Genomic DNA, 27,640 nt, shown 5'->3' with positions numbered 1-27,640 from the left:
CAAAAGATCCAAAAACATACAATGGAGAAAGGAAAACCTCTTCAATAAAAGGTGCTGGGAAAATTGGAAAGCTACATGCAAAAGAATGAGATTAGACTGCTCTCTGTCACCATACATTGAAATTAACTCAAAATGGATCAAAGACTTGGATATAAGACTTGAAACAAAAAATAGCGTAGAAGAAAACATAGATATTAAACTCGAGGACCTTGGATTTAGAGAGGATTTTGTGATTTTTGACCTCAAAGCAAGGGAAGTAAAAGCAAAAATAAATGAATGGGACTACATCACACTAAAACCTTCTGCTCAGCTAAAGAAATCATCAACAAAGTAAAGAGACAACCATCCGAATGGGAAAATATATTAGCAAGTGAATCCTCTGATAAGGGCCTAATATCCAAAATATTCGTAGAACTCATACAACTCAATAACAACAACAACAAAAATGATCCAGTCAAAAAATGGGCAGAGGACCTGAACAGACGCTTCTCCCAAGAAGACATAGAAATGGCCAACAAACGTATGAAAAGATACTCATCATCGCTAGTTATTAGGGAAATGCAACTCAAAACCACAATGAGATACCATCTTACAACTTTTAGAAAAGCTATAATCAACGAGACAAGTAATAACAAATGTTGGAGAGGATGTGGAGAAAAAGGAACCCTCATACATTGCTGGTGGGACTGCAAATTCGTACAGCCACTATGGAAAACAGTATGGTGTGCTTCCTCAAAAAACTAAGAATTGGTCCATATGATTCAGCAATTCTTCTACTGGGTATTTACCCCAAGACTTGAAAACTCATATCCCAAAAGATATTTGCACACCGATGTACATAGCAGTATTGTTCACAGTGGCCAGGACATGGAAGCAACTAAAGTGTCCTATGATAGATGATTGGCTAAAGAAGCTGTGGTACATAAATACAATGGAATATTACTCAGCCATAAGAAGAGATGAAATACTGCCATTGGCGATAACATCGATTGACCTCGAGATAATCATGCTAAGCGAAATAAGACAGAAAAAGTTGAAAATCACATGATATCACTTATATGTGGGTTAGAAACCTAAAAGCAACAAATGAACAGGACAAACAGACTCATGGACATGGATAATAAATAGACTAGTGGTTATCAGATAGATGGTTCATGGACATGGATAATAGACTAGTGGTTATCAGATAGATGGTGGGGGAGGGAGGTAGTTTGGGTAAAAGGGGTCAAATATATGGTGACAGAAAGAAATCTAACTATGGGAGGGGAACATACAATGCAATATGTATATGCGTTACTGTTAAATTTTACACCTGATACTTACCGGATTTTGTTAACCAGTGTCACCAAAAAATAAAATAATAACTTTTAAAAAATTTCACATGTGAGAGTTTGTTGTGCACATAACATATATAAATAAAATGTTATAACTGAAGACTTACGTAAGTCTTAAGTCATTTGAATTCCATGGGAACAGTATATCATAATTGACCATGGAATTCAAATGACATCAATGCATATTCATGCTGTTATGAATATCAGCACTAATTGTGAGGCTTCTATGAAATTATCATATTAAATCTGTACTTTTCAAGCTTTATACCAGTCGGGAGCTAAGGTTTAATAATAGACCTATAATTTCCAGCTGTTCCTCAAATCTGTTTATTAAGAACTCTAGCTCTCCTCAAGTTCTTTCTAAATAGTTATTGTCAATAAAAGTTTGCTGTCACCAAGCTAATATTGATAAAGAATCCCCAATCTGAGGTTCAGAAGAGGAGAAACTTTATTCAAGTTAACGATATGCAATCTTAGGAAATGGCAGACTCCACTGTAAACCAAAAGTGCGCTCCACCAAAACAAAGGGGAAGCCACCTTTTATAGAGAAAGTTTTTGCCCTGTTTCCTGATTGATCCATTTTTATGAAATGAGGAATCCAAATAGCACAGCTGTGATTGGTCTAGATAGGATGGTCCTGATTGGTCAGAATCATGTTTACCGATTGGTTGTTATGGGGCACGTCTAATTGGGTAGTTTAGATGCAAATGAGGATAAAGCTGTGCAGTTCTGATTAGACAGGGCAGATCTCCGTCTGTTGTTTGCAGATCTCCATCTGTTGTCCTTTATTAAAGGACAAGGCAGTCCTTTAATAAAGGTTGACTCAACGGGCAAGAGCCCAGTGCAGGAAGCTGAAGGTTCAGTCTGTAGCTTTTCCTTGAAATGTAGTGTGCATGAGAGGCTTCAGTCAGCAGTGGCTGCTAGACTCATTATGAATTTGTTTCCAGTTAATCATGTGGAATCCTTCTTGGTAGATGTATTCTTTCTTGAGGTTCACATTATGAAATTTCTAGGTGGTTTTTGATGTGGGCCCTGAAAATTCATTCTGTTGGTGGTAATTTTCTTTGATTCTTGAATTTGCAATAGGCATAGACTTTGGAGACAGACATCTGGATTCAGATCTTAGCAGTACTCCTAACACGCTGACTTACTTTGGGCAAGTTACTTAGTCTGTCTTTAAAACAGGGATAATAATACACACTTTATAGGATTCTTGTGCAGATTTAAGGAGATAACCTATGCAAAGTTCCTAATATAATGCCTGGAACTTAGTAGGTGATTAGTAAATGGTAATCATTATTTTTGTCTGTCTTATCACTGCTGATATCAAACGAGCCATTTAAGGCTGTTGTAGTTGATGCTGCTGAAATATTCCATGATGAGAATGCCAGTGTCTTATTTTGAGATTATTGCTAACCCAATTGCCATTACCAGTGCAGCCAAGGCAATTGTCACAGCCATACTAGTATTACCATTTGGTTTGAGGAGGAGTACTGTATGCCTTAAATCAACCTTTAATTCTCTCCTCCCTTAAAATGAGTTCATTTTGTGGAGAATCCAGAGGGCCCCGTGGAAATAAATTGCAAGTATGGTTTTATTAGCACTTCAATTGTTGTGCCCCATTAGAACTGAAGTACAGTTGTGAGCACAGCATAGGCTCAAGGATGGGACTCTCCCAGCCTGCCTGTCTCAAAATCAGGAAGAGTAAATAAAAATTATAGATCTTAGAGAAGGTGATATGATGTTCTGACATTATTATTATTCTGTTATTGTAGAGAATGTGGTAAACATACCATTTCTTGTTACGAAGATATAATGTTGAGCGGCAACTAAAAATTGGTGGGTGGAAGAATGGGGGCTCTGACTGTGAAAACTGAGTTTTCTCCTGAAAACCTAGCATTTGTGCCCTTGATGATACATTTATGCATTGTTTTATGCTATTTTATATAAGGGACTTGAGCATCTGCAGATTTTGTTGTTTGCGGCAGGAGAGGTGGGGCTGGAACCAATCCCCTGCGGGTACTGAGTGATGACTGTAGTTAAGTTTTTGGGAATCCAAACATTATATGCGGATTTTTGACTGCATGGTGGATTGGTACTCTGAACCCAATTTGTTCAGTGGTCATCTGTAATCGTTAAATTATCTTGTATTGAACTTTGTACTAATATATAATGTCCTTTTTTGTCTCGTAAACTTTTTGATATAAAGTCTATTTTGTCTGATGTTAATATAGTCACTCTTGCTGTCTTTTGGCTAGTATTTGCATAGAATACCTTATTCCATCCTTTACTTTTAACCTATTTCTGCCTTTGGATCTCAGTGAGTCTCTGTAGGCAGTGTATTGTTGAATCATATATACATATTTTAATCTATTCTGACAATCTTTTTTGTTTGGAGAGTTTAATTAATTACATTTAAAATAATCGATAGGAGTGACTTATTTCTTACAATTTGATATTTGTTTTTTATATGCCTTATAGCTTTTTTGCCTTTTTTTCCCCTGCATTACTGTCTTTATGTTTCCTTTTTGTTTTTGGTGGTGAAATTTTTGGTTTCTTCCTCATTTCTTTTTGTCTGTATTCTATAGCTGATTTCTTTGTGATTATTGTGGGGTATTTAACAGATTTATAGTTACAACACTCTAATTTGATTTTATAGCAGCCTAGCTTAATAACATTCAGAACTGTGCTTCTATATATCTCTGTCCTCATCTCTTTTCAATTATCAATCCTACAGAATTATATCTTTATGCATTGTGTTAAAAAATATAGTCTAATAATTAAAAAAATGCATTAGTCTTTTAAATCATGTAGAAAACATAAAGGCAAATTACAAAGGTACGATAGTACTAGTTTTTATAGTGGTCCATTTATTTGCCAATAGTATTTATTTTTTCATATGACTTTGAGTTAGTGTCTAATGTCTTATCATTTCAATGTGGAGGACTCCCTTTAGCATTTCTTGTAGGGTGTGGTCTAATGGTAATGAACTCCCTCAGGTTTTGTTTATTTTGATATTTTGCCCTCATTTTTGAATGACAGTTTTGCCAGATATAGGCTTTCTGGTTGAGTTTTTTTTTTCTTCAGTACTTTGAATATACCAAACCAGTGCTTTCTAGCTCCCATGTGTTTTGGTGAGTAATCTGCGGATCTGCTGGAATCTTATTGAGATTCTTTGTATGTGACCAGTTTTTTTTTTTGTCGGTACTTTCAAGATTCTCTCTTTGCTTTTGTATTTTAATAGTTTGATTATAATGTTTCTCTCTGTAGGTCTCATTGAGCTTTTTTTTTTTTTTAATGGATTTAAAGCAACAAACATTTATTATCTTATACAGTTTCTGAAAATCAGGAATCGGGAAGGTCTGAGTTTATTCTACCACTAATTCCTCAGAGTTCTTGGATGTTTATGTTCATGTCTTTCATCAAATTTGGAAATTTTTTTGTAATTTATTCAAATCTCCTTTATTTCTTCTTTTGAGACTCCAGTAATACATATATTGGTCCAATACTCATGTACTATATATTCTTTAGGCTTTGTTTTTCTTAAATTGTTCTTTCTGTTCCTCAGATTTGATTATTTTCATTATCATGTCTTTAAATTCACAAATTGTTTCTTCTTTCTGCTCAAATCTGCTTTTGAATCCCTCTATAGAATTTTTCATTACAGTTAGTGTACTTTTTAGCTCTAGAATTTCCTTTTGGTTCATTTATATATTTTGTCTTTTTGTGAATATTTTCATTTTGTCATAGATAACTTTCTTTGTTCAAAACTTATTTTAGGTCTTTGGGTATCTTCAAGACAGTTGTTTTAATGTCTTTGAGTTTGTCATCTGGATTTTTTGGGGGACAGGTTCTGTTGATTTATATTTTTTCTCTGAATTGGCCATACTTTTCTGTTTCTTTGTATGTCTTGTGAATTTTTTCGTCGAACACTCAATATTTGAATCTTACAGTAAATTTGGAAGTCAGGTTCTTCCCCTTCCCAGGGTTTGCTATTTTTTTCCCCCTTTTTTTTTAAAAAAAGTTATTGCTTGATTGATTGATTGTAGCATGCCTCTGTTCTAGGAATCAGCCTGATGTAAACACAAGGTCTCAGGTCTTTTTTGAGTCTGTGTCTTTCCTTGGTCATGTCAATGACTTTCTAAATATCCTCATATATGCGATAACTTTGTAATGTTCTAGTCTTTAAGGGTTTGGTTTCCAAAAGGAGAAAACAAGAGAAAAATGATGTTTGTTGTGGGGAGGGGTGCAAAATAGGTGCTAGCACTTTAAGTCTTTTGGAAGTCATTTTAGTTGGATAGGGAGAGTATTGCAACAATGGTGATGGTGATCAGAATATGGACTCCAAATATTTGGAGGAACTTGTCAAGACTATTGACCTTGGTGTCTGCATACCCATGCAAACTGTTCTAGGAACTTGGGCATAGCTTTGGGGCTAGGGCTGGGGGATGGTTTGTTAGCTGTTATCACCCTAAGAGCTGAAATAGACCAAAATTAACTGCAATTCTTGTTGAACCTTTCGATTGGAAGTTGCAAGTCTTTAATAGACTGCAGACTTCCAGAATAGTTACATAAGACAGATTCTGCCAGTGCAATTGTTGTCTAGGTAGAAAGATGGTATGTGCTTCCTGCTCTGCAATCTTCCTGAGGTCACTTGATATGTATTTTATAGTTTACAGTGCAGGAAACCTTGATTTATTTTTGGTATCTGATTTTTTAGTGCTTTTATAAATGGTATTGTAAAAGTTTCTATGTTGTTAAATAGTTTTGAAAATGTAGTAATTACTATATTCTATTAGAAGGGAATGCTGTAGTTTAATAATTTTATAGTTTTTTATTTAAAAAATTTTACCTACTTAAATAATACCATAATGAGTTATTTCATTAATAGTTATTATGGGTGAGAGTATTGTGTGTAAAGATTTAATTCATTCTATGACTATTGGCAGTAATAGCATTTTGATTTCCCAATGGTTTGTAGCAAATTAATTCTTAAAATTAGTGAACTTTATTGATAGATTACTGACAGATAATACTGTATTAGTTTTAGTTATACAACATAATGATTCACTATGTGTATGAACGGGAAATGATTAATATAATAAGTTTAGTTAACCTCTATCACCACACACAGTTATATTTAAGATCTGTCTTGGTAACTTTCAAATATACAGTGCATGTATAATGGAAACATGCCTTTTTATCATCTTCATCTATTTTTGCTGACCATCCTTCTGGCCCCCTCCATCTCCATCAACCACTAACCTGTTGTCTATATCTAGATGATTTTTTTTCTTTTTAATATTCTACGTGTAAGTGAGGTCATACAATATTTGTCTTTCTCTGACTTATTTCACTTAGCATAATACCTCTGGGTCCTTCCATGTTATCACAAATAGCAGGATTTCTTTCTTTGTAAATGGTAAGATGTCCTTTTTTATGGTTGAATCATATTCCTCTGTGTGTGTGTGTGTGTGTGTGTGTGTGTGTGTGTATTACATTTTCTTTATCCCTTTCTCTATTGATGGACACTTAGGTTGTTTCTGTTTCTTGGCCATTGTAAATAATGCTACAGTGAACATGGGGATTGTAAGGATACCTTTTTGAAATAATTATTTTATTTCCCAAGGATTAATATGCAGTAGCTAAATTGCTGAATGATATAGTAGTTTTATACTTAATTTTTTTAGGAACCTCCACAGTATTTTCCGTGGTAGATGCACCAATTTACATTTCTACCAACAGTGCACAAGAGTTCCCTTTCTCTACATCCTTGTCATCACTTGTTATTTGTCTTTTTGATAATAGCCATTCTAACAGGTGTGAAGTGATACCTCATTGTGGTTTTGATTTGCATTTCCATCATGATTAGTGACATTGAGCTTATGTATATCTCTTGGCCATCTTTAAGTCTTCTTTGAAAAAAAATTGCTCAGTTTCTATGTCCAGTTTTTAATTGTATTCTTTTTCTCTTTTGGATTTTGGATTTTAACTCCTTTTTGGATATATGATTTACAGATACTTCTATTCCATAGGTTGTCTTTTCATTTTGTTGATAGTTTCCTTTGCTAAAGGGAAGCTTCGTAGTTTGTTATATTATTTACATTGCTTTTGTTGTCTTTGCTTTGTTGTTAAATCCACAGGTCATCTCTAAGACCAATGTCAAGGAGCTTCCCTTCATGTTTTCTTCTAGGAGTTTTATGGTTTCAGTTCTTTAATCCATTTTGAGTTGATTTTTGTGAATAATGTAAGATATTGGTCCAGTTTCATTCTTTTGCATGTGGCTGGCTGGCTTTCCCAACATTTATTTCTCCATTGTGTACTCTTTGCTCCTTTGTCATAAGTTAATTGACCATACGTGTGTGGATTATTTAAAAAAATTTTTATTATGGTGACATTGGTTTACAAAATCCAGTAAGTTTCAGGTGTACAAGTGTGGATTTATTTTTGACTTTCTATTCTGGATTGATCTCTATGTGTGTTTTTCTATCAATACCATACTCTTTTGATTACTGTAGCTGTGTAATATAATTTTGAACCAGGAAGTGTGATTTCTTCTGCTTTGATCTTTCTCAAGATGCTTCGGCTATTTGGGGTCTTTTGTGGTTCCATAGACTTTATTAAGATTGTTCTATTTCTTTGAAAAAGGTCATCGAAATGTTGATAAGGATTGAATTGAACCTGTAGGTTGCTTTAGACATTTTAACAATATTGTCTTCTAATCCACGAGTTCAAAATGTCTTTCCATTTATTTTTGTCATCTTCAATTTCTTTTATCAATCAATGTCTTACAGTTTTCAGTGCACAGGTCTTTATCTTGGCTATATTTGTTCTCAGTTTTTTTATTCTTTTTGATGCAGTTATAAATGGGCTTGTTTTTTAAATTTCTCTTCTTGATATTTTGCTGTTAGTGTATAGAAATGCAACTGATTTTTGTATATTGATTTTTTATCTTGCAACTTTACTTAATTTATTGATTAGTTCTAAAAGTTTTTTGGTGGATTCTTCAGTTTTCTACATATAAATTATATTATCTGCAAAAACGACGGTTTTACTTCTTCATTTCTTAATTAGATACCTTTTATTTATTTGTCTTGCCTAATCGCTCTTTCTAGGATTTCCAGTGCTATGTTGCTGAATAAGAGTAATGAGCGTAGGCACTATTGTCTTGGTCTTTATCTCAGAGGAAAAGATTTTAATCTTTCACTGTTGAGTATGATGTTACCTGTGAGTTTGTTGTATTGGCCTTTATTGTATTGAGGTACATTCCTTCTATATCCAGTATGTTGAGAGTTTTTTCATGAAAGGATGTTGAATTTTATCAAATACCTCTTCTGTATCTATTGGGTGACTATATGATTTTTATTTTTTATTCTGTTAATGTGTTGTATCATATTTATTTGTGGATGTTGGGACATATATGTATCCCTGGAATAAATCTCACTTGACCATGTGTAGCATTTTATCTTTGATGTATTGTTGAATTTGGTTTCCCAATATTTTGTAGAAAATTTTTGCATCTATATTCGTTAGGAATATTGTCCTATGCTTTTCTTTTCCTGTAGTGTCTATACTTGGTTTGGTATCAGGATAACGATGGCTTCCTAAAATAAGTTTAGGAGTGTTCCCCTCCTTTCAATTTTTGGGAAGAGTTTAGGAAGGATTGGCATTAATTCTTTTGAAATTGTTTGGTAGAATTACCAGTGAAATCATCTGGTCCTGGGCTTTTCTGTATTGAGAGTTTTTTTATTACTAATTCATCTACTTACATTGTTGGTCCTTTCGTATTTTCTTTTTCTTTATGATTCATGTTATATGTTTCTGGTTATTTATCTATATCTTCTAGGTAATCCAATTTGTTGTCATATAATTGCTCATAGTAGCCTCTTGATTATTCTGTGTATTTTTGTAGTATCAGTGATTATCTTGATTATTCTGTGTATTTTTGTAGTATCAGTTTCTCTTTTATGTCTCTTTTGATTTCTGTTTATATTTGAGTCTTTTCTTTTTTTTCTTAAGTTTATCTAGTTATAGGTTTGTCAGTTTGGTTTCTCTCTTTAAAAAAAAAACAGTTCTAAGTTTTGTTGATTTTTTTCTATTGTTTTTTGGTCTTTTATTTATTTCTGCTCTGATCTTTGTTATTTCCTTTCTCTTGATTCATTTGTTCTTTCTCTAGTACTTTAGGTATTAAGTGAGGTTGTTTGTTGGAGTTCTTTCTTGTTTCTTAATGTAGGCATTTGTCACTATATACTTCCTTCTTAGAGCTGCTTTTGTAGGATTTTATAGGATTTGATACGTTGTGCTTGCACTTTTGTTTGTTTCAGGGTATTTCTTGATCTTCTTTTTGACCAGCTGGTTTATTCAGGATCATATTGTTTAATCTACATATATATGAATTTCCTAGCTTTCCTTCTGTTATTGATTCCTTGATTCATAATATTGTAGTTGGAAAAGATACTTGATATGATTTCAGTCTTTTTAAATTTGCTAAGGTTGTTTTGTGGCCTGTTTTATGATTTATCCTGGTGACTGTGTCATGTGCGCTTGAGAAGAATATGTATTTTGGTGCTATTGGAAGGTGTGTTCTATAAATGCATATTAGGTCCATTTGATCTAATGTATGGTTCCATTCTAAAGTTTCTTTGTTATTTTGTCTAGGTGACTTATTCATTGCTGAAAGTGGGTACTGAGGTCTCTTGTTATATTAAATTTTTATTAATAGTGACATTGTGTTCATCGTTCCAAAACTTGTTTTTCAAAAACCTTATATTTTATATGTTTAACTGGTATTTAAAATTATTTTCTTTATATGTAACATTTTTACCACACTCCAAACTTTATTTTGTACTTAACTTTTGATATGTGAACCATGCTTGAAACATATTAACAATTATTTGGCTTGTAATTTTTAAAATACTCATAGGTATGATTATCATGTACTGTGTTCATGGAATTTTTACTTTTTAGATCTCTTTGATGTATTCAATAATAGTATTATTCTTTTGCTCATTTTTCATATTCAGAATCCCGTGGTGTTGGTATCTTATTCCTCTTCCACCCCAAAGAAACATGGGGAATTTAATGGTAGAATAGGGATGGGAACTTATTTCTCAAAACTTAGTTCATTGTTATTACTTTTTTACTGTTCAGATCATATACTCTTGTCTATGAGACTGTACTTGTAACTTACTGACTTTATCTTGAATATAGACCGGCTGGCTTCAAAATTCATTTGAGTTTAGAGGAATTGAGTATATTATTTTGTTTTGCAGGGTTTCACAACTAAGTAAGAGAGTCTATAATAAATATGCAAAGCAGGCTGCACATACCAAAGAAAAGAGAAGAGATGATGATAGCATTTCTTTTATAATGTCTGATACTCAACCTAAAGGTTCGTTAACCTTAGAAAACTGTTATTTCAATTTTTGTGTATTGCATTTGTAATAATTTTTGTTATAAATAACTTTATTTAATTTTACATTTAAAGGCTATGTGAAAATAAAGGGAGATTATTTAGTAACTCAAAGAAAATTGCCAAATTAACTATTTGCATACTGTAATATATATTTCTTGATTTATTTACTAAGTTCAAAAGTAAATTTGGATATTTTGTTGTTGTCGTTGGAGTTGGGCATATACCTATAAATTTACAATATTAGTTTAGCTATTTCTAAGAGTTGTTCCATGGATATGTTTGGGAATTTATATTACTGCTAACTTGATTATTATTATTATTAGCTTCCCACTGTCTATCCTCCTATTATGAAATACATTCTTTGTTCATTAGAATTTCTCTCAACTCTAGGAGGATGCCAGTACAAGCCTCTATTAGCATTTTTAAAGGTAAATACATACTAGACTACTGAAAATTCTTTGTAGGCCCCCTGGCATGTAGGGTTAATGAACTGACTTCTTTTCTCTTTTCTGTCTCTCTTTTAAGATTTTAAAATAATTTACAAAAATTTGCGCCAGAACAATTTACTACGTTAGTCATATGTGAAACTAACATCTTCAGGGGTCTCTTGGATTATTGATAGCTTCAAACTAGTGAGGTATTTTGTTTTCTGAATGATTTTATAAATTATTTGCAAGAAAAGATGGTGCTTTAATAACACTATGCAAAATTTCTTTGTACTTCCTTTGAAACACAGCTATTTACACATTTTTAGTAGCCTTTTCCATAGGAGAGGAAAACTTATAAAGAAACTAGACTAATAACTTTGTATACAAGAAACCAGCTACAACTCTTATGAGGGCAATCTTTAGAGAAAACGTGACTCTATAGTCAGAATCTTTCAATTAAACGACTATCTGCATATAATGAAAGACATTTCTTATGAATTGTGCTTTTTCAGGAAATAATTACATTTAGTTATCAAATAAAAATACAAATATTTGTACAAATGGGATTAATTCATATACTGTCAAGACACAGTTAAATCCTCAGATTCCACTGCTTTTCTAGGTAAAGTAAAAATAGTTGACTAAAAAGCTTTCTGATTTGTGCCCTTCAGTATTACTTCAGAGTCATGGTGGAATTTTAGATTTATAGTTGGGAAAAAATGCATGGTAAAAGAAGTGCTTTATACTTTCTTAATACCCCTGAGTTTCTGAAACTTAGGTAATGAAGCTTTATTAAAACTCACCATGCTTTTATCCTATTGATAATTGTGTCTAATACAGTTTGTTTAATACAAGGCCATAGATTAATGGGAGTTCTGAATTAAATGACAGGTGTGCCATTCTTTTGTAGTATATTGTTTGCTTTGTGGAATTTGTTTTTATGAAAATAATACATTGGAAATATTTAATATTTTTTGGTTTACAGGAATTTTTCATCTCTTTGATTTTATATGCTAGTGATACTTGCAGGTTAAATTGTATATGGTATGCAGGTAGAATCCTATATTTATATAATGTTTAGCTTTAGCTAATAAATTTATTTCTGTTTTGTATGAGGTAGTCCTGGCCAATGTGCAAATACCTGTATAATAGAGTTTTTCTTGAGCCACTTTCATCAGTCTCTTTGTTATAGGATTTATGTTTTAAATTTTAATTTGATACAGTTTTTATGTGTAGAAGTCATATTTGACTATCTTTACAGTTTACAGAATTACATATAAAATTTATTGTACTTTTCAAAATATTGTGTTGATGATTTTGGGAGTTAAAGAGAATTTTCTTTGGAAATTGGGGAGGTAGTAAAGAGAATTTTCTTTGGAAATTGGAAGACTATTGACTATCTTGAAATTTGCCCTCCTTCCTGTCCCAGTACCTGCCTTTTAAGCAAAAACAAAGAGATGAATGCTAGTCGTTAGGTATCTATGAAACTAGAATAATAGCAAGAATAGTTTGAAGAGAAGGGGTGTAGTATTAAAAGAAGTTTGAATGAACGGAGAGGTCAGGCTAGTAGTCAGTGTTACATGAATTATAAGTCATGGATTCAGAGAAGCTTTGGGACTTGCTGTGCATAAACTTTCAGTTTGTAATTGTATGGTATAGATTCTGAAAGCAAAATAATTCAAGATAAGAATCAGGTAGAACCTATTAGAAGGTATTTTTGAATGATAATATATTTGATAACTGAAATACTAAGCAGTTTTTATAATAATTGTCATGGTTTCAAAATAATGCTTTCTTGACTTAAAAAATTTAAGTCAAGAGCAATTTATTCTCCATAGGGCAGAAAATTTATTGGAGACTTCAAATAATAGGGTCTAGATTTTTAAAAAGAAGAAACCAATTGTGAAGCAAATTGATAGCCTTGTGAATGGTTACATATCACACAGTCAGATGCTGAGGAAAGGTATTTCAGCTCTTTTTAAAAGAGCAGTGATCAGTACTTTGCTCTTTCAAATTATTGTCCCTTGAATTTCACTTAAAAAATATAAAAAACTTACATTTTAAAAGGACAACTAATTTCTAAAATCAATGAATTATCAAAATGTTTTAAGACATGAATTTTCTAAATTTTATTAAGACTTTTATTATTACAGTTGAGTGCAATTATAGCAAAAGGTAAAATGTGGTTTGGTTGCTTTGCTTTGGTTACTAAAGAATACTCTCTTTTTATATATTTTCCTCATCTTATATTTATTATACAATGAACATTCACTTTGTTTATGCAGTTTAAAATAGGATATTTCTTTATATTCATCCATGTCAATAAGAGAATTTAACAGGGGTCTTCTTTTTAAAATTAGCTTTGTAAATAGTATATAATTTTGATAATATTTCAAAGAGTTCTTCTTAAAAAGATTCTTTCTGTCCTTTTTGGTTATATTTATATCTGTTGTTTTTTAAGACCTCGATAGTGGAAGTAGACATGATCATCTTGAAGAGCGTAGCAGAAACAAGGATGATACATATTCTGATTCAAAAGTGGAGCCCACTCTGATTTCCAGGAAGAGAAAGAAAAGACTTAGAAGTAATTTATCTGATTCTCATAATTCTACTTCTTTATTTCAGTCAGCAGAACAGACAGTAAGTAGAGGTATTTAGATATCACATGAAATAATTTGTGCTATGATAAAAATGAATTGACCGTGACCAAGTAATATTATTGTAGTTTTCAGCTTTTATCATCAGATTTCTTCCTTTTGTCTATTTTTAAATTCTGTTTGATTTTTGAAAAGTAATTTAAATGAAACTTTTTTTGCATTAAGACAGTTATTGGAACAAATTTTAAATGTTATGAATGAGTAAAAATGTTAAAATTGCTCTTCCTCAGATACCACGCCTTCCTTTTTAAAAAATTTTTCTTTATTTTAGCCAAATACTATTCATATTGTCTAGGTAATTGCTTTTTCATTTGCTCTGTAAAGTTATTACCAGATTTCTTTTATCAGTAGTAATTTACTTACCAATTTCTTTAAACGTCTCTTTATCTAGAATTTAGGGAATTTTTTGTAAGTAAAGAATACTTAATGCATTACCTATTTTCAAAGACTTAATAATAATTAAAATCAGGACTTTGCAGGGCCTTTCACTTATAAACATGATTTAGATTTATACAATAATTGAGTGCAGGCAGTGATTGATTTTTATAATTTTTCATATTGTTAGGAATCTTGAGTTTTTAATTTTTTATTCTTGTTACTAGTCACATGATGTCATATGGCCTCATTACTTTTGCAAAATAAAACTAAAAAAAATTTCTCTCCTGAAGTTGACTTAATCATGGGAGGCCATCTGCAGCACTTTGAAATATGAAAGTCTTACCATCCCATCCTTTTAAAAATGTTTAAGCATCAGATTGGACAGATCAAACTCTGTATCTTTATACTTCAGAGACACTGGCAAGAATAATATAGTATAATTGTGTAGTTTTCTATCACTGTAATTATAGACATATAATATTTTTACTTTCATATTCTTCTTTAGGAATTTAAACTTAAAAAAATTCTTTATGCTAGCCAAATTTGGAAAATGCTGACTTTTTTGTATGCATTTATTTATGTTCAGAAAGAACAAGAAAATAACTCAACGGTATCCACTGAGTCTGAAAAGTCAAGTGAAAATCATTATCAAGACCCAAAACTGATAGATGAAATTACACCTGAACCTATAGAAAGTGATTTTACTATCCTATCCTCACTTAATAGTCAGGAGTTGATTTTGAGTGCAGCTCCCAAACGCACCTCTGACTGTTCAATCACTGAAACTTTTGAGAGCTCCGTTTCCACTGATACCCTGGAGAGTTCTACCCTGATTGAGAAGGATGAGAATGAATTGAACATAAAAGAAAAACCAGTTTTAAGTGAACACAGTGAAGGGAACCAGTCATTGATCTCAGCTGAACCAAGTAAGTCGCAGGAGGATTATAAAGGCTTTTAATTTTTTCTGCTTTTTAAATTTCTTCTCTCCAACAAATTTGACTAAGGCAATAAGGTGTTTATGACATCACTGCAGAATATATTAACTTTAGAAAAAAGACTTGGGGTTTGGAGACTTCATGAATTTTGTAATATTGATTAAGGTAAATAGTGGAGTACTTTTTTTTTTAGTATATTGTAATTTATCTCATCAGTAGATTTTATTTGTTTTTTCATCAGTAGATTTTAAAAGATTCTGTAAGGACAATTATTATTGTCATTTGGTTGCTGAAGTACAGAGAGTTTAAGTGCTATTTAATTATTGTCATTAATCTTGATTTAATTTTCTAATATTTTATATGGTCACATCATACATAAAAAGTTGCAAAAGATATACAGTAAATAGTCTTCTATATCTTCCCCTAGCCATCTATTGCCTCTTCCTGGAAGCAGCTAATGTAACAAGATTCAATGAACAATTTAGAGTGATGGCATAATAAGTTGTTAGAAGTAGAACTTGTTCCTAAGTTCTCGTGGCTTTATCCATTTTAAAATGTCTTAAGCTTCAACCTGCAGGTAATTGCTAAATAATAGCACTGATATTTATATTAGTTATATACAATAACTAATATAAATCAGATAATGAATAATAGGCCAGTTTCTAAATTGAATAAAGTTAGATTACATTTCATGGGACTGTTAAAGATATATTGCATGAATTAGAAAGTTCTGTTTTTGATATGTCATTACTGTGACACATTTAAAAAATACATTTTTCCTTTTTAGTTGTTGTTTCCAGTGATGAAGAAGGACCCATTGAACATAAAAGTTCAGAGATTCTTAAATTACAGTCTAAGCAAGACCATGCCATCACTAATGAAAATGAGAGTACTTCTAAATCACCATTGTCAGGACTACCACTGATTACATGTGATTCGGTACAGGTAATTTATTTCTGCTTTCTCATAGATAAATAGTGAAATATTCACTATTGGCTAATGACTATTTCTTGTTTCATCAAGGAGAATATTGTAATAAAAATTACAAATTTTCTTAGTTTGAATTTTGAGACAACTTTCATGTTAGTTTCAGAGAAGTATGTAATTGTCTTTATTTTGAAGTGAAATAATTATACTATTTTTTTCTGGTCATTCTGGTTTCAGTCTAAGTAGTCTGTTGAATATTTTTCCCTTTTTTAGTGATTCTCATTAGACATTTAAGCACTCTATCAGAACTTTTTCTAGAATTAAATGGTTTCCAGTATTTATCTGTCTGGTCTTGCAGTACTGTATTTACTTGGAATTATTTCTTTTCCTCACAGGCTATTAAGGCAGCATGATAGAGGAAATAGCATGTCTTCTGGAGATATACAGACCTGTGTTCAAATTGTGGCTCTGCCATTTGGGCATTTCACTTAACTTCTTAGGCCTGCGTTTCCTCATATAATAAATGAGGATAATGACACCTACCTCACAAGATTATTTTGAGTAGTAAATGAAATAACATATGAAGAATTTAGAACAGTGGTACAAATCTATCAGTTTGTTAAGCCCTTTGTCTCTTCTTATAGATAATAAGTGGAAGTTTGTATTAGTTTAATGTTTTTGACATAGTAGTTCGAAGAATAAAGCTCTAAAGTAAGGTTCAAATAATTTGTCAGTATTCATTCATATTACCAGCCTCTGATTATTGTATTTTTTTTGATTATTATATTTTTAAAAAATGATTATTGACTATTTAGAGTAATTTTATCAAGGTAAATGATAGTTTTTAAGAAAAAATAATCCAGATAATTATTTCTTCACAGAAAGAACAGTATAAAATCCTTCAGTTTCATTAATAATAATTTAAAGAAGTATTTGACTTTGAAAATCATTGTCAGCATTTGTAGACTATGTAGGAGTATATACATTTTATAATTTGTTCCTTGTTAGGCTTCATCTGAATTATGTCCATATAACCCTGTCATGGAAAATATTTCCTGTATTATACCGAGTAATGAGATGGCTCTACAAATGGATTTTATATTTACTTCTGTTTATATTGGTAAAATAAAAGGAGCTTCGAAAGGTTGTGTTACAGTAAGTATATTTAATTTTTTTTAAAGTTTTTGATCTTGAACAAGGGATTTTTAGATTGTTGTCTCATTTTAGTGAAAATGAAAATAGATTTGAGAATTTACATAGGACACTTTGAATATGTCATACCTACTTTGAAACATGTCTTTAATGGGGGAGGGTATCCTAAAATCATATGGAAGTGTCTTGAAATCATATCTTTGATCTGACTACTTTAATGAAAATCATATATGAAAAATTATATATGTAGTATGTATTGATATTCTTTGGGTTCTAAGACTAATTTAGTGGTGAAGTATATTTTTTCAGGGTGTTGTTGGGAGCACAAATAAGAAATCTCATTTTGCTGGTTTAACTTACTGTAAACTGAGTTCTCCATATTCCTGAACTTGTTATTTAAGGATCTCCAGGAATAGTTTTTGTTCTATTTTTCTATTTTTTTTAGTACTCTTCTTCATATATTATAGATGAAAGCCAGACTAGGTTTTACTCAGTTCTCTATATTTTCTCAACATTTCAGCCTGCTAAAATCCTAATCATCTTTTAAGACTTATCTGAAATGACTTCCTCTTCCAGGAAACCTTTCCTGAGTTTTTCTTCCTAGCCATAATTAACTTCTCCCTTTACTGTGTGCTTATAGCACTTTGTGCATATGTTATAAGATTTAGTCTATGTGTTTATATTGTTTATATTCTTGCCTGAACCTCTCTATTAGACTTTAAGCATTTTATGGTAAAGAGCCATGCTTTTATTTCCTTTTACCCTTCCATAAATGGCTCAAACCTAAGTAAGCCTTATAAACTTTAGTTAAATTGAATTGACTATATCAGTATAACTCAGTATAACTAGAAGTTTTATTAATATTTTGACTATATCAGTATAACTCAGTATAACTAGAAGTTTTATTAATATTTTACTGTGTTGGGAATTGAGCAGGGAATACAAAAATGGTAAGACATGGTCTTTGCTTTCAAGGAATTTATAGCATAATGGGAGAAACAGACATGTAAATAGATATTTACATTACAGTAAATGTACAATGGCAATATGTACAAGAAGGGTGCATATGAGAATGAGTACCCATATCTGTCTGGAGGAATCAGGGAAGACTTCACAGAGAAGACAGTATATGATTTAAGACATAAAGTAGATGTTTACATGGTGATCATACGGGGGAAGACCTAATCTCAATAGAGTAAATTATGAACAAATCCAGCAAAGTCTCAGATCTACAAATAATGGTAGCTAGTGATAAAGTTAAAATTGCTTTGATTGAAAGTACAAGAGCAATGCGATATAAAAATTAATATTCCCTGGTCCCTAGTTTTCAGATATTAATGATTTTGACGTGCTTGTGGTGATTTTACAGTTTTCTTTAAGGAATTTTATTCACTTTTCACAATTTCCCCTTCTATTTTGCTTTTGTAATTTTAAATTCAGGTTTAACCAATTTTTTGTTGAGTTCTTGGTAATGGCAAGAAATTACGTTACCTTAATATATGATAATAATTGATTAGCTGTGGAGGAAAATCCAACATAAATATTCAACAGTGGTTTTCATTGGTTAATATATTACTTATGTTATTACACAGTCAGTGGGCTTGTTATGGGCAAAAAACAAAACCAAACAAAAAACTACAAATGAGTAAAGGAATAATTAAAGAACAGCTATAATATTATATATTTAGAGACCACTGTATATTATTTTATATTCTTCATATTATATCTGTCTAAAACAAAAGAGTATAACATACATACTGTTTTATAACTCATCATAATTATATTAAATAAATTTAATTCATGTACTTGTCTGAGATACTTGGTTGTCCTTAATTCCTGACTACTGGACATTTTGATTCTCCCAGTATTTTGCTATGACAAATAGTAGGGGACTGCAAATAATCAATAAATGTCATAAAGTAGGCCTTAAAAATTTGGTTCATGTTTATTGGAAGCCTTCTTATAATTCACATAAAAAACTTAGATGTCTAATTGTAAGAAAGTGTTTCAGTAAATTAAGTAAATATATGCAGGTAAAATATATCCATGTGAGCAAAGGCGGAGAGGAATTCTGCAAAAATTAAGATAGTTATGTTTTGATGGAGAGAGCATAAACAATTTGAAAAATTACAAAAATAAATTAATAAGTGTTAAAACTTTGGAGTTTTTCAGAGGACTCTTTTTTTTTTTAAAAAAAAAAAAACCAACAGCCCTTTATTATATACTAAATTTCCATGTATACTTTAGATTGTACTGTTTATTTTCTTTCTTTGATCTATTTATCTATTCTTGCTCCAATACCCAATTTTTAAATTATTTATCTTTATGGCATGTTTTATTATTATTTTTAAAATTAGACTCAGGTATATAGTACATTGGTTAGACATTTAAATAGTTTATGAATTGATCTCCCCAGTTACTCTATCACCCATCTGGCTCTACACATAGCTGTCATACTATTTACTATATTCCCTATGCTGTCCTTTACATTTCTGTGACTATTTTGTAACTACTAATTTGTGCTTCTTCATTCCTTCACCTTTCTCTCCCAGCCCCTTTGCTGGCAGTCACCAGATTGTCCTCTGTATCCGTGAGTCTGTTTTCTTTTAGTTTGTTCCTTTTGTTTCTTAGATTCTACATGTAAGTGAAATCATATGCTATTTATCTTTGTCTAACTTATTTCACTCAGCATAATAACCTCTAGGTCCATCCATGTTGTCGCAAATGGTAGGGTTTCATTTTTTGTGTGTATGGCTAAGTATTATTCCATTGTATATATAAACCTTAACTTCTTCATCCAGTTGTCTATTGATGGGCATTTAGGTTGCTTCCATATCTTGGCTATTGTGAATAGTGTTGCCGTGGACATAGGGATGTATAGATCTTTACGAATTAGCGTTTTGGTTTTCTTTGGATAAATACGCAGAAGTGCCGTTGCTAGATCAAAAGAGTTCTATTTTTAATTCTTTGAGGCACCTCCAGACTGTTTTCTATAGTGGCTGTACCATTTTGCAATCCCATCAACAGTGTACAAGGATTCTTTTTTCTCCACATTCTTGCCAACACTTGTATTTTGATTTATTGGTGACAGCCATTTGATAGGTGTGAGGTGATAACTCATTGTGGTTTTAATTTACATTTCTCTGATGATTAGTGATCTTGAGCATCTTTCCATATGTTATTGGCCATCTGTATTTCCTCTTTGGAGAAATTCATGTCTTCTGCCCATTTTTAAATTGAATTGTTATTTTTATTGTTGAGTTGTGTGAGTTCTTTATACATTTTGGATATTAACCCCTTATCAGATGTATCATAGCGAATATCATCTCCTATTCGGTAGATTGTCTTTTTGTTTTGTTGATAGTTTCCTTTGTTGTGCTAAACTTTTTAGTTTGATGTAGTCTCCTTTATTTATTTCTTCTTTTGTTTCCCTTGCCCAAGGAGATATGTCAGAGAAGAAATTACTAAATAGCAATGTCAGAGAGTTTACTGCCTATGTTTTCTTCCAGAAGTTTTATAGTTTTGGGTCTTACATTTAAGTCTTTAATCCATTTTGAGTCCATTCCTATATATGGTGTAAGAAGGTGGTCCAGTTTCATTTTTTTTCCTGTATCTGTCCAGTTTTCCCAGCACCATTTGTTGAAGAGACCATCTTTACTCTATTGTGTATTCTTGCCTCCTTTGTCATAGATTAAATGACCATATAGACATGGATTTATTTTTGGGCTCTCTCTTCTGTTCCACTAATCTATGTGTCTGTTTTTATGCCAATACCATGCTGTTTTGATTACTATTGTCTTGTAGTATAGTAATATATCAAGTAGTGTGTTATCTCCTATTTTGTTCCTTCTTAAGATTGCCATGGCTATTTGGGATCTTTTATGATTCCATGTAAATTTTAGGATTATTTGTTCTTTTCCTCTGAAAGATGCCATTAGTATTTTGATAGGGATTGTATTAAGTCTTTAGATTGCTTTGGGTAGTATGGCATCTTAATAATGATGAGTCTTCTCACCCATGAGCACAGTATATCCTTCCATTTATTGTATCTTCTTCATTTTCTTTTTTCAATGACATAGTTTTCTAAGAACAGGTCTTTTACCTCTTTGGTTAATTTGATTCTTATGTATTTTATTGTTTTTGATGCAACTATAAACAGGGTTGTTTTCTTAATTTTTCTTTCTGAAAGTTCCTCATTGGTGTACACACACGCGCGCGCACACACACACACACACACAGCAGTTGTATTAAAGTGACAGAATAAGAAGGTGAATTTGACTAAATTAAACTAGAAAACATAATCAGATGCTAGTGACTAATGATAATAGTTTTCCTTGATTAAAAATCTTATTGAAAGCTGAGAGAAGTTCAGTAAGTTACTTAAGTTTATCTACTTACTGTTTGTATAAGCGAGTAGAGATAATAGAGGCAGAATTTGAACTCAGCTCTTAACTCATGTGCCATTTTGCTCAGATTTTGCTGTAGTGGCTGACTTTTGCTATGACATATGAGTTTTCTATTTGTGAGACTACAATATGAAATAATTTTTAAATTGGAAGAAATGGAGAAATAGAGTTCAGTGAAGTGGTTTCACTGAACATTGTTTGCTATTTATTTGGGACTCTGTTGGCACTTGATTTAGTTACCCATATACAAAGACCATATTTGATTGTGTTTTATGCTCACAACAATTTCATAAATGTATTGATCAAAAGAGAAACCTAACCAAAAAATAAATAAGCATGAATTCATTTGACATTAATGGAAAACAAATGTCAAAGTGCAAGCATATTTTAGATGGTACATGTAGGATTTAGGTGCTCCACAACTCTTGAGAGTTTATTTTTAAAGCAACACTTAAGGAGTACAAATATATTCAAGAGGTACCTAGAGAAAATTAGTGACTTGGTAGGAAGAGCAGAAAGAGCAAGAACCTTGCTGAATCCTCAGTCAGAGGGGAATTTTTATTAGAGAACAAAGGAAGATGAATGCTGGGAATGTCAACAAAGCCAGGAATCAAACCCTGTTTTGTGGCTTATTTACCAAAACCAGTGGCACCTTGTGAGGTCTCTTGGCAGTTTCTTCTGGACTTTATTTAAACATACAGGAAACATTTTTGAAAAATATATTAAGTAAATTCTTACTCGTTTTTATAAATGAGCATTTAAGAATTAAATTATTTGTACCTGGTTCTTAAACTTCCATAAAATTAAGTCTTTGCAGTGAGACATATTCTTGGTTTATTGATAAAAGGCTTGGGCACTTTTAGTATAGTCTTCGAATATGTACTTGTGGTTTGAAAAAGAAAAATTTTGAAAATTTTGAATAGTAACATTTTTTTTTTTTGTATTTTTTCTTTAGTTCACACCAAAGTATGTTAAGATCCCATTTCAAGGTAAGCTATCATTGTCTTACTGCTTCTTTTCACTGTAATTTGGAGTATAAAATAATTGTTCAGCAAAAATTCTGAAATCTTTCTGCAATCAGTTCTTCATAATTTTTTCCATTATAGAATTTAAGTAAAACTAAGGTTAATAATGTTTTCAACTTAACATTTTTTTTTCAGCAACTTCAAAAGGTGTTAAAATGTTTTATAATACTGAAAATAGCATACTATTGTTTTAATGACTTCAAGTCAAGTAATATTAAGGAACTCATGGTAATTTCTTGGGATTAACAGAAATTAAGTTTTGATAGCAAAGTATATAAAAATGGAAGAAAAACTATAAGGAAAGAAGCATAAGGAAAATTTTTAATGTTGTATACAAATATGTAAAATGGTTTTGCTTAAGGGTTAAGAGATTTTTTAAAATACCATTTTTTAACCTGACTAAGGCAAAGTACATTGAAAAATATATCTGCAACTTGTAGAGACTCAGCTACCATTTTCTTAGCTGGAAACATTTCTGAATAAATAATGACACTAGAAAACAAATAATAAGCAATAGATAATAGTCTCTCTAGAGAATGAATTATGAAAGGAATGAAGAAAAAATATATACACACAGCACTTTAGAAATGAAATAAATAAGAGGAAGCTTTTGTTCTAAAACTGAAGATGTGATTACAATAACTTTAACTGAACTCCACAGATAGCTATGTACAGAAACCATAACTATATGATAATGAATCTAGTAACTAAGAAACTTCTAAAAGTAATAAGAATATATAAGGAACAGAATAAATATATTCCTAATTCTAATTAGGAAATTTTAGTTAGTTATTACAAAATAATATAACATTAGCTATTTAGAAGAAACAAAGAACTGTGATTTAAAAGGAAATAATAATTTCAGAAAAGATAGTGCCTTTAAAGACCTGTGTAACAGAGCTATCTCTCAAATCCTTTTTTTATTGAGATATAATTGACATTAATTTTAGATGTGCATCATAATGATTCAATATCTGTGTGTACAATTGACCCATGAACAACACAAGTTTGAATTGTGTGGGTCCACATATGCGTGATTTTTTTTTTCAATAAATATATGGTTAGCCTTATACATACACAGGTTTTGCATCTATGGATTCAACCAATCATGGATCGAAACAGTATTTTCATATGCAGAGGGTCTATTGTTTGTATTGTTCTATGCCATTTTACAAAAGGGACTTGAACATCCACAGATTTTGGTATTTGTGAGGGAGAGAGTTCTGGATACTGGTGTCCCTAACCTCATGTTAAGGGTCAATTGTATTGCAAAATTATTTCCACAATAAGTCTAGTAAACATGCATTCCCATACTAAGTTACAAAAATTATTTTTTGTGATTAAGACTTTTAAGATATCCTCTGTTAGCAACTTTCAGATATGCAATACAGTATTATTAACTATAGTCACCATACTGTACATTACATCCCCAGGACTTATTTCTTTTATAACTGGAAATTTGCACCGTTTGACCTTCTTTACTCATTTTGCCTATCCTATGCCCTGCTTCTGGGAACCACCAATCTGATCTCTGTATTTACGAGCTTGGCTTTTTATTTTTTATTTTTATTTAAGATTCTGTATTTAAGTGCTATCAAATGGTATTTGTTGTTCTCTGACTTATTTCACTTAGCATAATGTCTTCAAGGTCTATCCATGTTGTCAAGATTTCATTATTTTTTATTGCATTTCACTATTCCTCTGTGTGTGTGTGTGTGTGTGTTTGTGCGTTTGTGCGTGTTTGTGCGTGTGTGTGCATGTGCACATAGCTCTTTTTGAATTAGTGTTTTTGTTTTCTTTGGAGAAATACCCAGAAGTGGAATTGCTAGATCATATGGTAGTTCTATTCTAAAGTTTTTGAGGAACCTCCATACTATTTTCTGTAGTGGCTGTACCAATTTACATTCCCACAACAGTGTACAAGAGTACTCTTTTTCCCTGCATCCTTGCCAACACTTGTTATATCTTACCTTTTTGAAAATAGCTGTTCTAACAGGTGTGAGGTGATATTGTGGTTTTGATTTGCATTTCCGTGATTAGTGATGTCCAGCACCTTTTCATGTACCCATTGGCCATCTGTATGTCTTCTTTGGAAAAATGGGTGGATAGGACAACATGACCCAAGAACTGGAGTATTCATCTTTCTATTATTGAACCATAAGAGTTCTTAAAATATTATAAATACAAGTTTCTTTAGAGTACACGTGGGATCCTAAGAAAGAAGTAAAAAAGATCCAAAAGTTTTAACTAGCTACCATGTATTTGATTCCCTTTACCCACTTCACCCTCCACCTACTCCCCTATATTTGACCCCTTTTACCCCATCTACCTCCCCTCTCCTCCCCTACCCTCTACCCTCTAGTAACCACTAGTCTATAGTCCATGTCCATGAGTCTCTGTTTGTTTGTCTGTTCCTTTGTTGCTTTTAGGTTTATATCCCACATATAAGTGATATTTTGTAATTTTCAACTTTTTCTGTCTGGCTTATTTTGCTTAGCGTGATTATCTCAAGTTCCATTCATGTGGTTGCAAATGGCTGTATTTCATCTCTTCTTATGGCTGAGTAATATTCCATTGTATATATGTACTGTAGCTTCTTTAGCCAGTCATCTATCATAGGACACTTTGGTTGGTTTCATGTCCTGGCCACTGTAAATAATGCTGCTATGAATATCCGTGTGCAGATATCTTTATGGATATGATTTTTTAACTCTTTGGGGTAAATACCTAGTAGAAGGATTGCTGGATCTTATGGTAGATCAATTCTTAGTTTTTTGAGGAACCTCCATGCTATTTTCCATAGTGGCTGTGCCAATTTGCAGTCCCACCAGCAGTGTATGAGGGTTCTTTTTCTCCGCATCTTCTCCAGCATTTGTTATTATTTGTCTTGTTGATTATAGCCATTCTAACAGGTGTGAGGTGGTATCTCAGTGTGGTTTTGATTTGCATTTCTCTAATAACTAGTGATGTTGAGCATCTTTTCATATGTTTATTGGCCATTTGTATGTCCTCTGGGGAGAAATGTCTGTTCGGATCCTCTGCCCATTTTTTGATTGGATTTTTTTGTTTTGTTTTGTTTTGTTATTGAGTCATATGAGTTATTTGTATATTTTGGATATTAAGCCCTTATTGGAGATGTTGCTTGCAAATATATTTTCCCATTCGGATGGTTGTCTCTTTACCTTGTTGATGATTTCTTTTGCTGAGCAGAAGCTTTTTAGTTTGATGTAGTCCCATTCATTTATTTTAGCTTTTACTTCCCTTGCTTTTGAGGTCAAATTCATAAACTCTTCTTTAAGTCCAAGGTCTTCGAGTTTAGTTCCTATGATTTCTTCTATGCATTTTATTGTTTCAGGTCTTATATTCAGGTCCTTAATCCATTTTGAGTTAATTTTGGTGTGTGGTAATAGACAACAGTTTAGTTTCATTCTTTTGCAGGTGGCTTTCCAGTTTTCCCAGCACCATTTATTGAAGAGGCTTTCTTTTCTCTACTGTATGTTTTTCGCTTTTTTGTCAAAAATTATTTGCCCATGTAAATATGGATTTACTTCTGGACTCTCGATTCTCTTCCACTGGTCCATGTGTCTGTTTTGCTGCAACACCATGCCATTATGATTACTGTTGCTTTGTAGTATAATTTGAAGTTGGGCAGAGTGATGCTTCCAGCCTCATTCTTTTTTTCTCAGGATGGCTTTGGCAGTTCAGGGTCTTTTGTGCTTCTATACAAATCTGATGATTTTTTTGTTTCATTTCTTCAAAAAATGCCGATGGGATTTTGATGGAGATTGCATTAAATCTGTATAAAGCTTTAGGTAATTGACTTGTAGGAATTTTTTTATAGTTTTTGGATATTAACCCCTTTTCAGATATATGATTTGCAAATATTTTTTCCCATTCAGTAGGTCATCTTTTTGTTTTGTTGCAGATTTCCTCTGCTGTGCAGAAGCTTTTTATTTTGATATAGTCTCACTACATCTAACTATAACCTGTATAACAGTCCTACCTCTCAATTTCTTATGATACAAACCTCAAAAATGATATTTTAGGTTTTCATAATTAATATTTCTACCTTGTTTCAAATACTGCTTTCTTTTATAACTTTCCTATCTTATGTGATTTTAAAAGATTATTTTAATTAAAAATTTGGAAAATACTCATTAGTGGTAATGAGTTTACTATTCAAAAATTGAAGAGAATAATATTCGTCTTTTTCCCCAAATCCTGTGTATACTAAGTTCCAATATATAGAAATCTTTTAAAAACAAGGCATGCATATATAATTTCTTTTGTACATGGGGGAACCTAGGAGTCTAAATGTGTAGTCTTTTTTTAATAGGAGCTGAGGGAAAATCTGACTTTTCCATATTAGCTATTATGTTTGGCTGTGGCTTAAAGAAAATAGTTTATTTTTCCTTCACGTAGAAGAAATCCAGAGGTAGACTGAAAAGGACAGATAAGGTGTTTCTTTGGTCATCAGAAGCAGAGGCTTTTTTATTTTTCAACTCTGTCATCTCTGACATATAACTTACATCTTCGGGTTTGTCTCATGGTCCATATGGCTGCTCATACTTTAGGTAGTGTTCCAGGTAGAAAGCAGGAAAAAGGGGGATACAGTTAACAGGGCACATACCACCTATCTCTTACCCTTTCAAGAAGCCATTTTAGATGTGCATGCCACCTAACCTCTTCTATGTACACATTGTCAGCTAGAACTTAGTCATATGACCATACATCTTTTTGCAAAGGAAACTAGGAAATAGAGCTTTTGAAAGCTAGGTATCTTGTATCCTAAATAAAATTAAGGTTCTGTTACTAAGCTCCCTATAAATGTGTAGGAAAAGTGATAGGCAACTCCCACTTTCAATGTTTGCCATAGCCTCTAATAGAATAAACCAAATATTTGGGGAAATTTTGGTAATGAGGTAAATTTTATGATGGTGTTAAATTCCTTTATTTTTTAAAAAGGAAACTTAAAAGCAATGT

General features: G+C 31.9%; 1 protein-coding gene across 9 annotated transcripts in view; it reads left to right on the top strand.

The window, feature by feature from the left end:
• The window catches only part of SENP7 (SUMO specific peptidase 7), a 134,713-nt gene that overhangs the window by 82,349 nt on the left and 24,724 nt on the right, over positions 1–27,640 (top strand). For 8 of the 9 annotated variants that reach the window (XM_006913060.3, XM_025047740.1, XM_025047739.1 and 5 more), the window contains 6 exons: positions 10,607–10,725; positions 13,639–13,817; positions 14,799–15,138; positions 15,935–16,092; positions 17,083–17,229; positions 22,588–22,621. In XM_006913060.3, the coding sequence (XP_006913122.1) occupies positions 10,607–10,725; positions 13,639–13,817; positions 14,799–15,138; positions 15,935–16,092; positions 17,083–17,229; positions 22,588–22,621 (977 nt within the window). The remainder of the gene's footprint in view (positions 1–10,606; positions 10,726–13,638; positions 13,818–14,798; positions 15,139–15,934; positions 16,093–17,082; positions 17,230–22,587; positions 22,622–27,640) is intronic. The other variant, XM_025047733.1, reaches the window with a different exon arrangement.

Source organism: Pteropus alecto, unplaced genomic scaffold, assembly GCF_000325575.1.
Source record: "Pteropus alecto unplaced genomic scaffold, ASM32557v1 scaffold20, whole genome shotgun sequence".
Classification (NCBI taxonomy): domain Eukaryota; kingdom Metazoa; phylum Chordata; class Mammalia; order Chiroptera; family Pteropodidae; genus Pteropus; species Pteropus alecto.
This window is presented reverse-complemented; position numbering and strand designations above follow the sequence as displayed.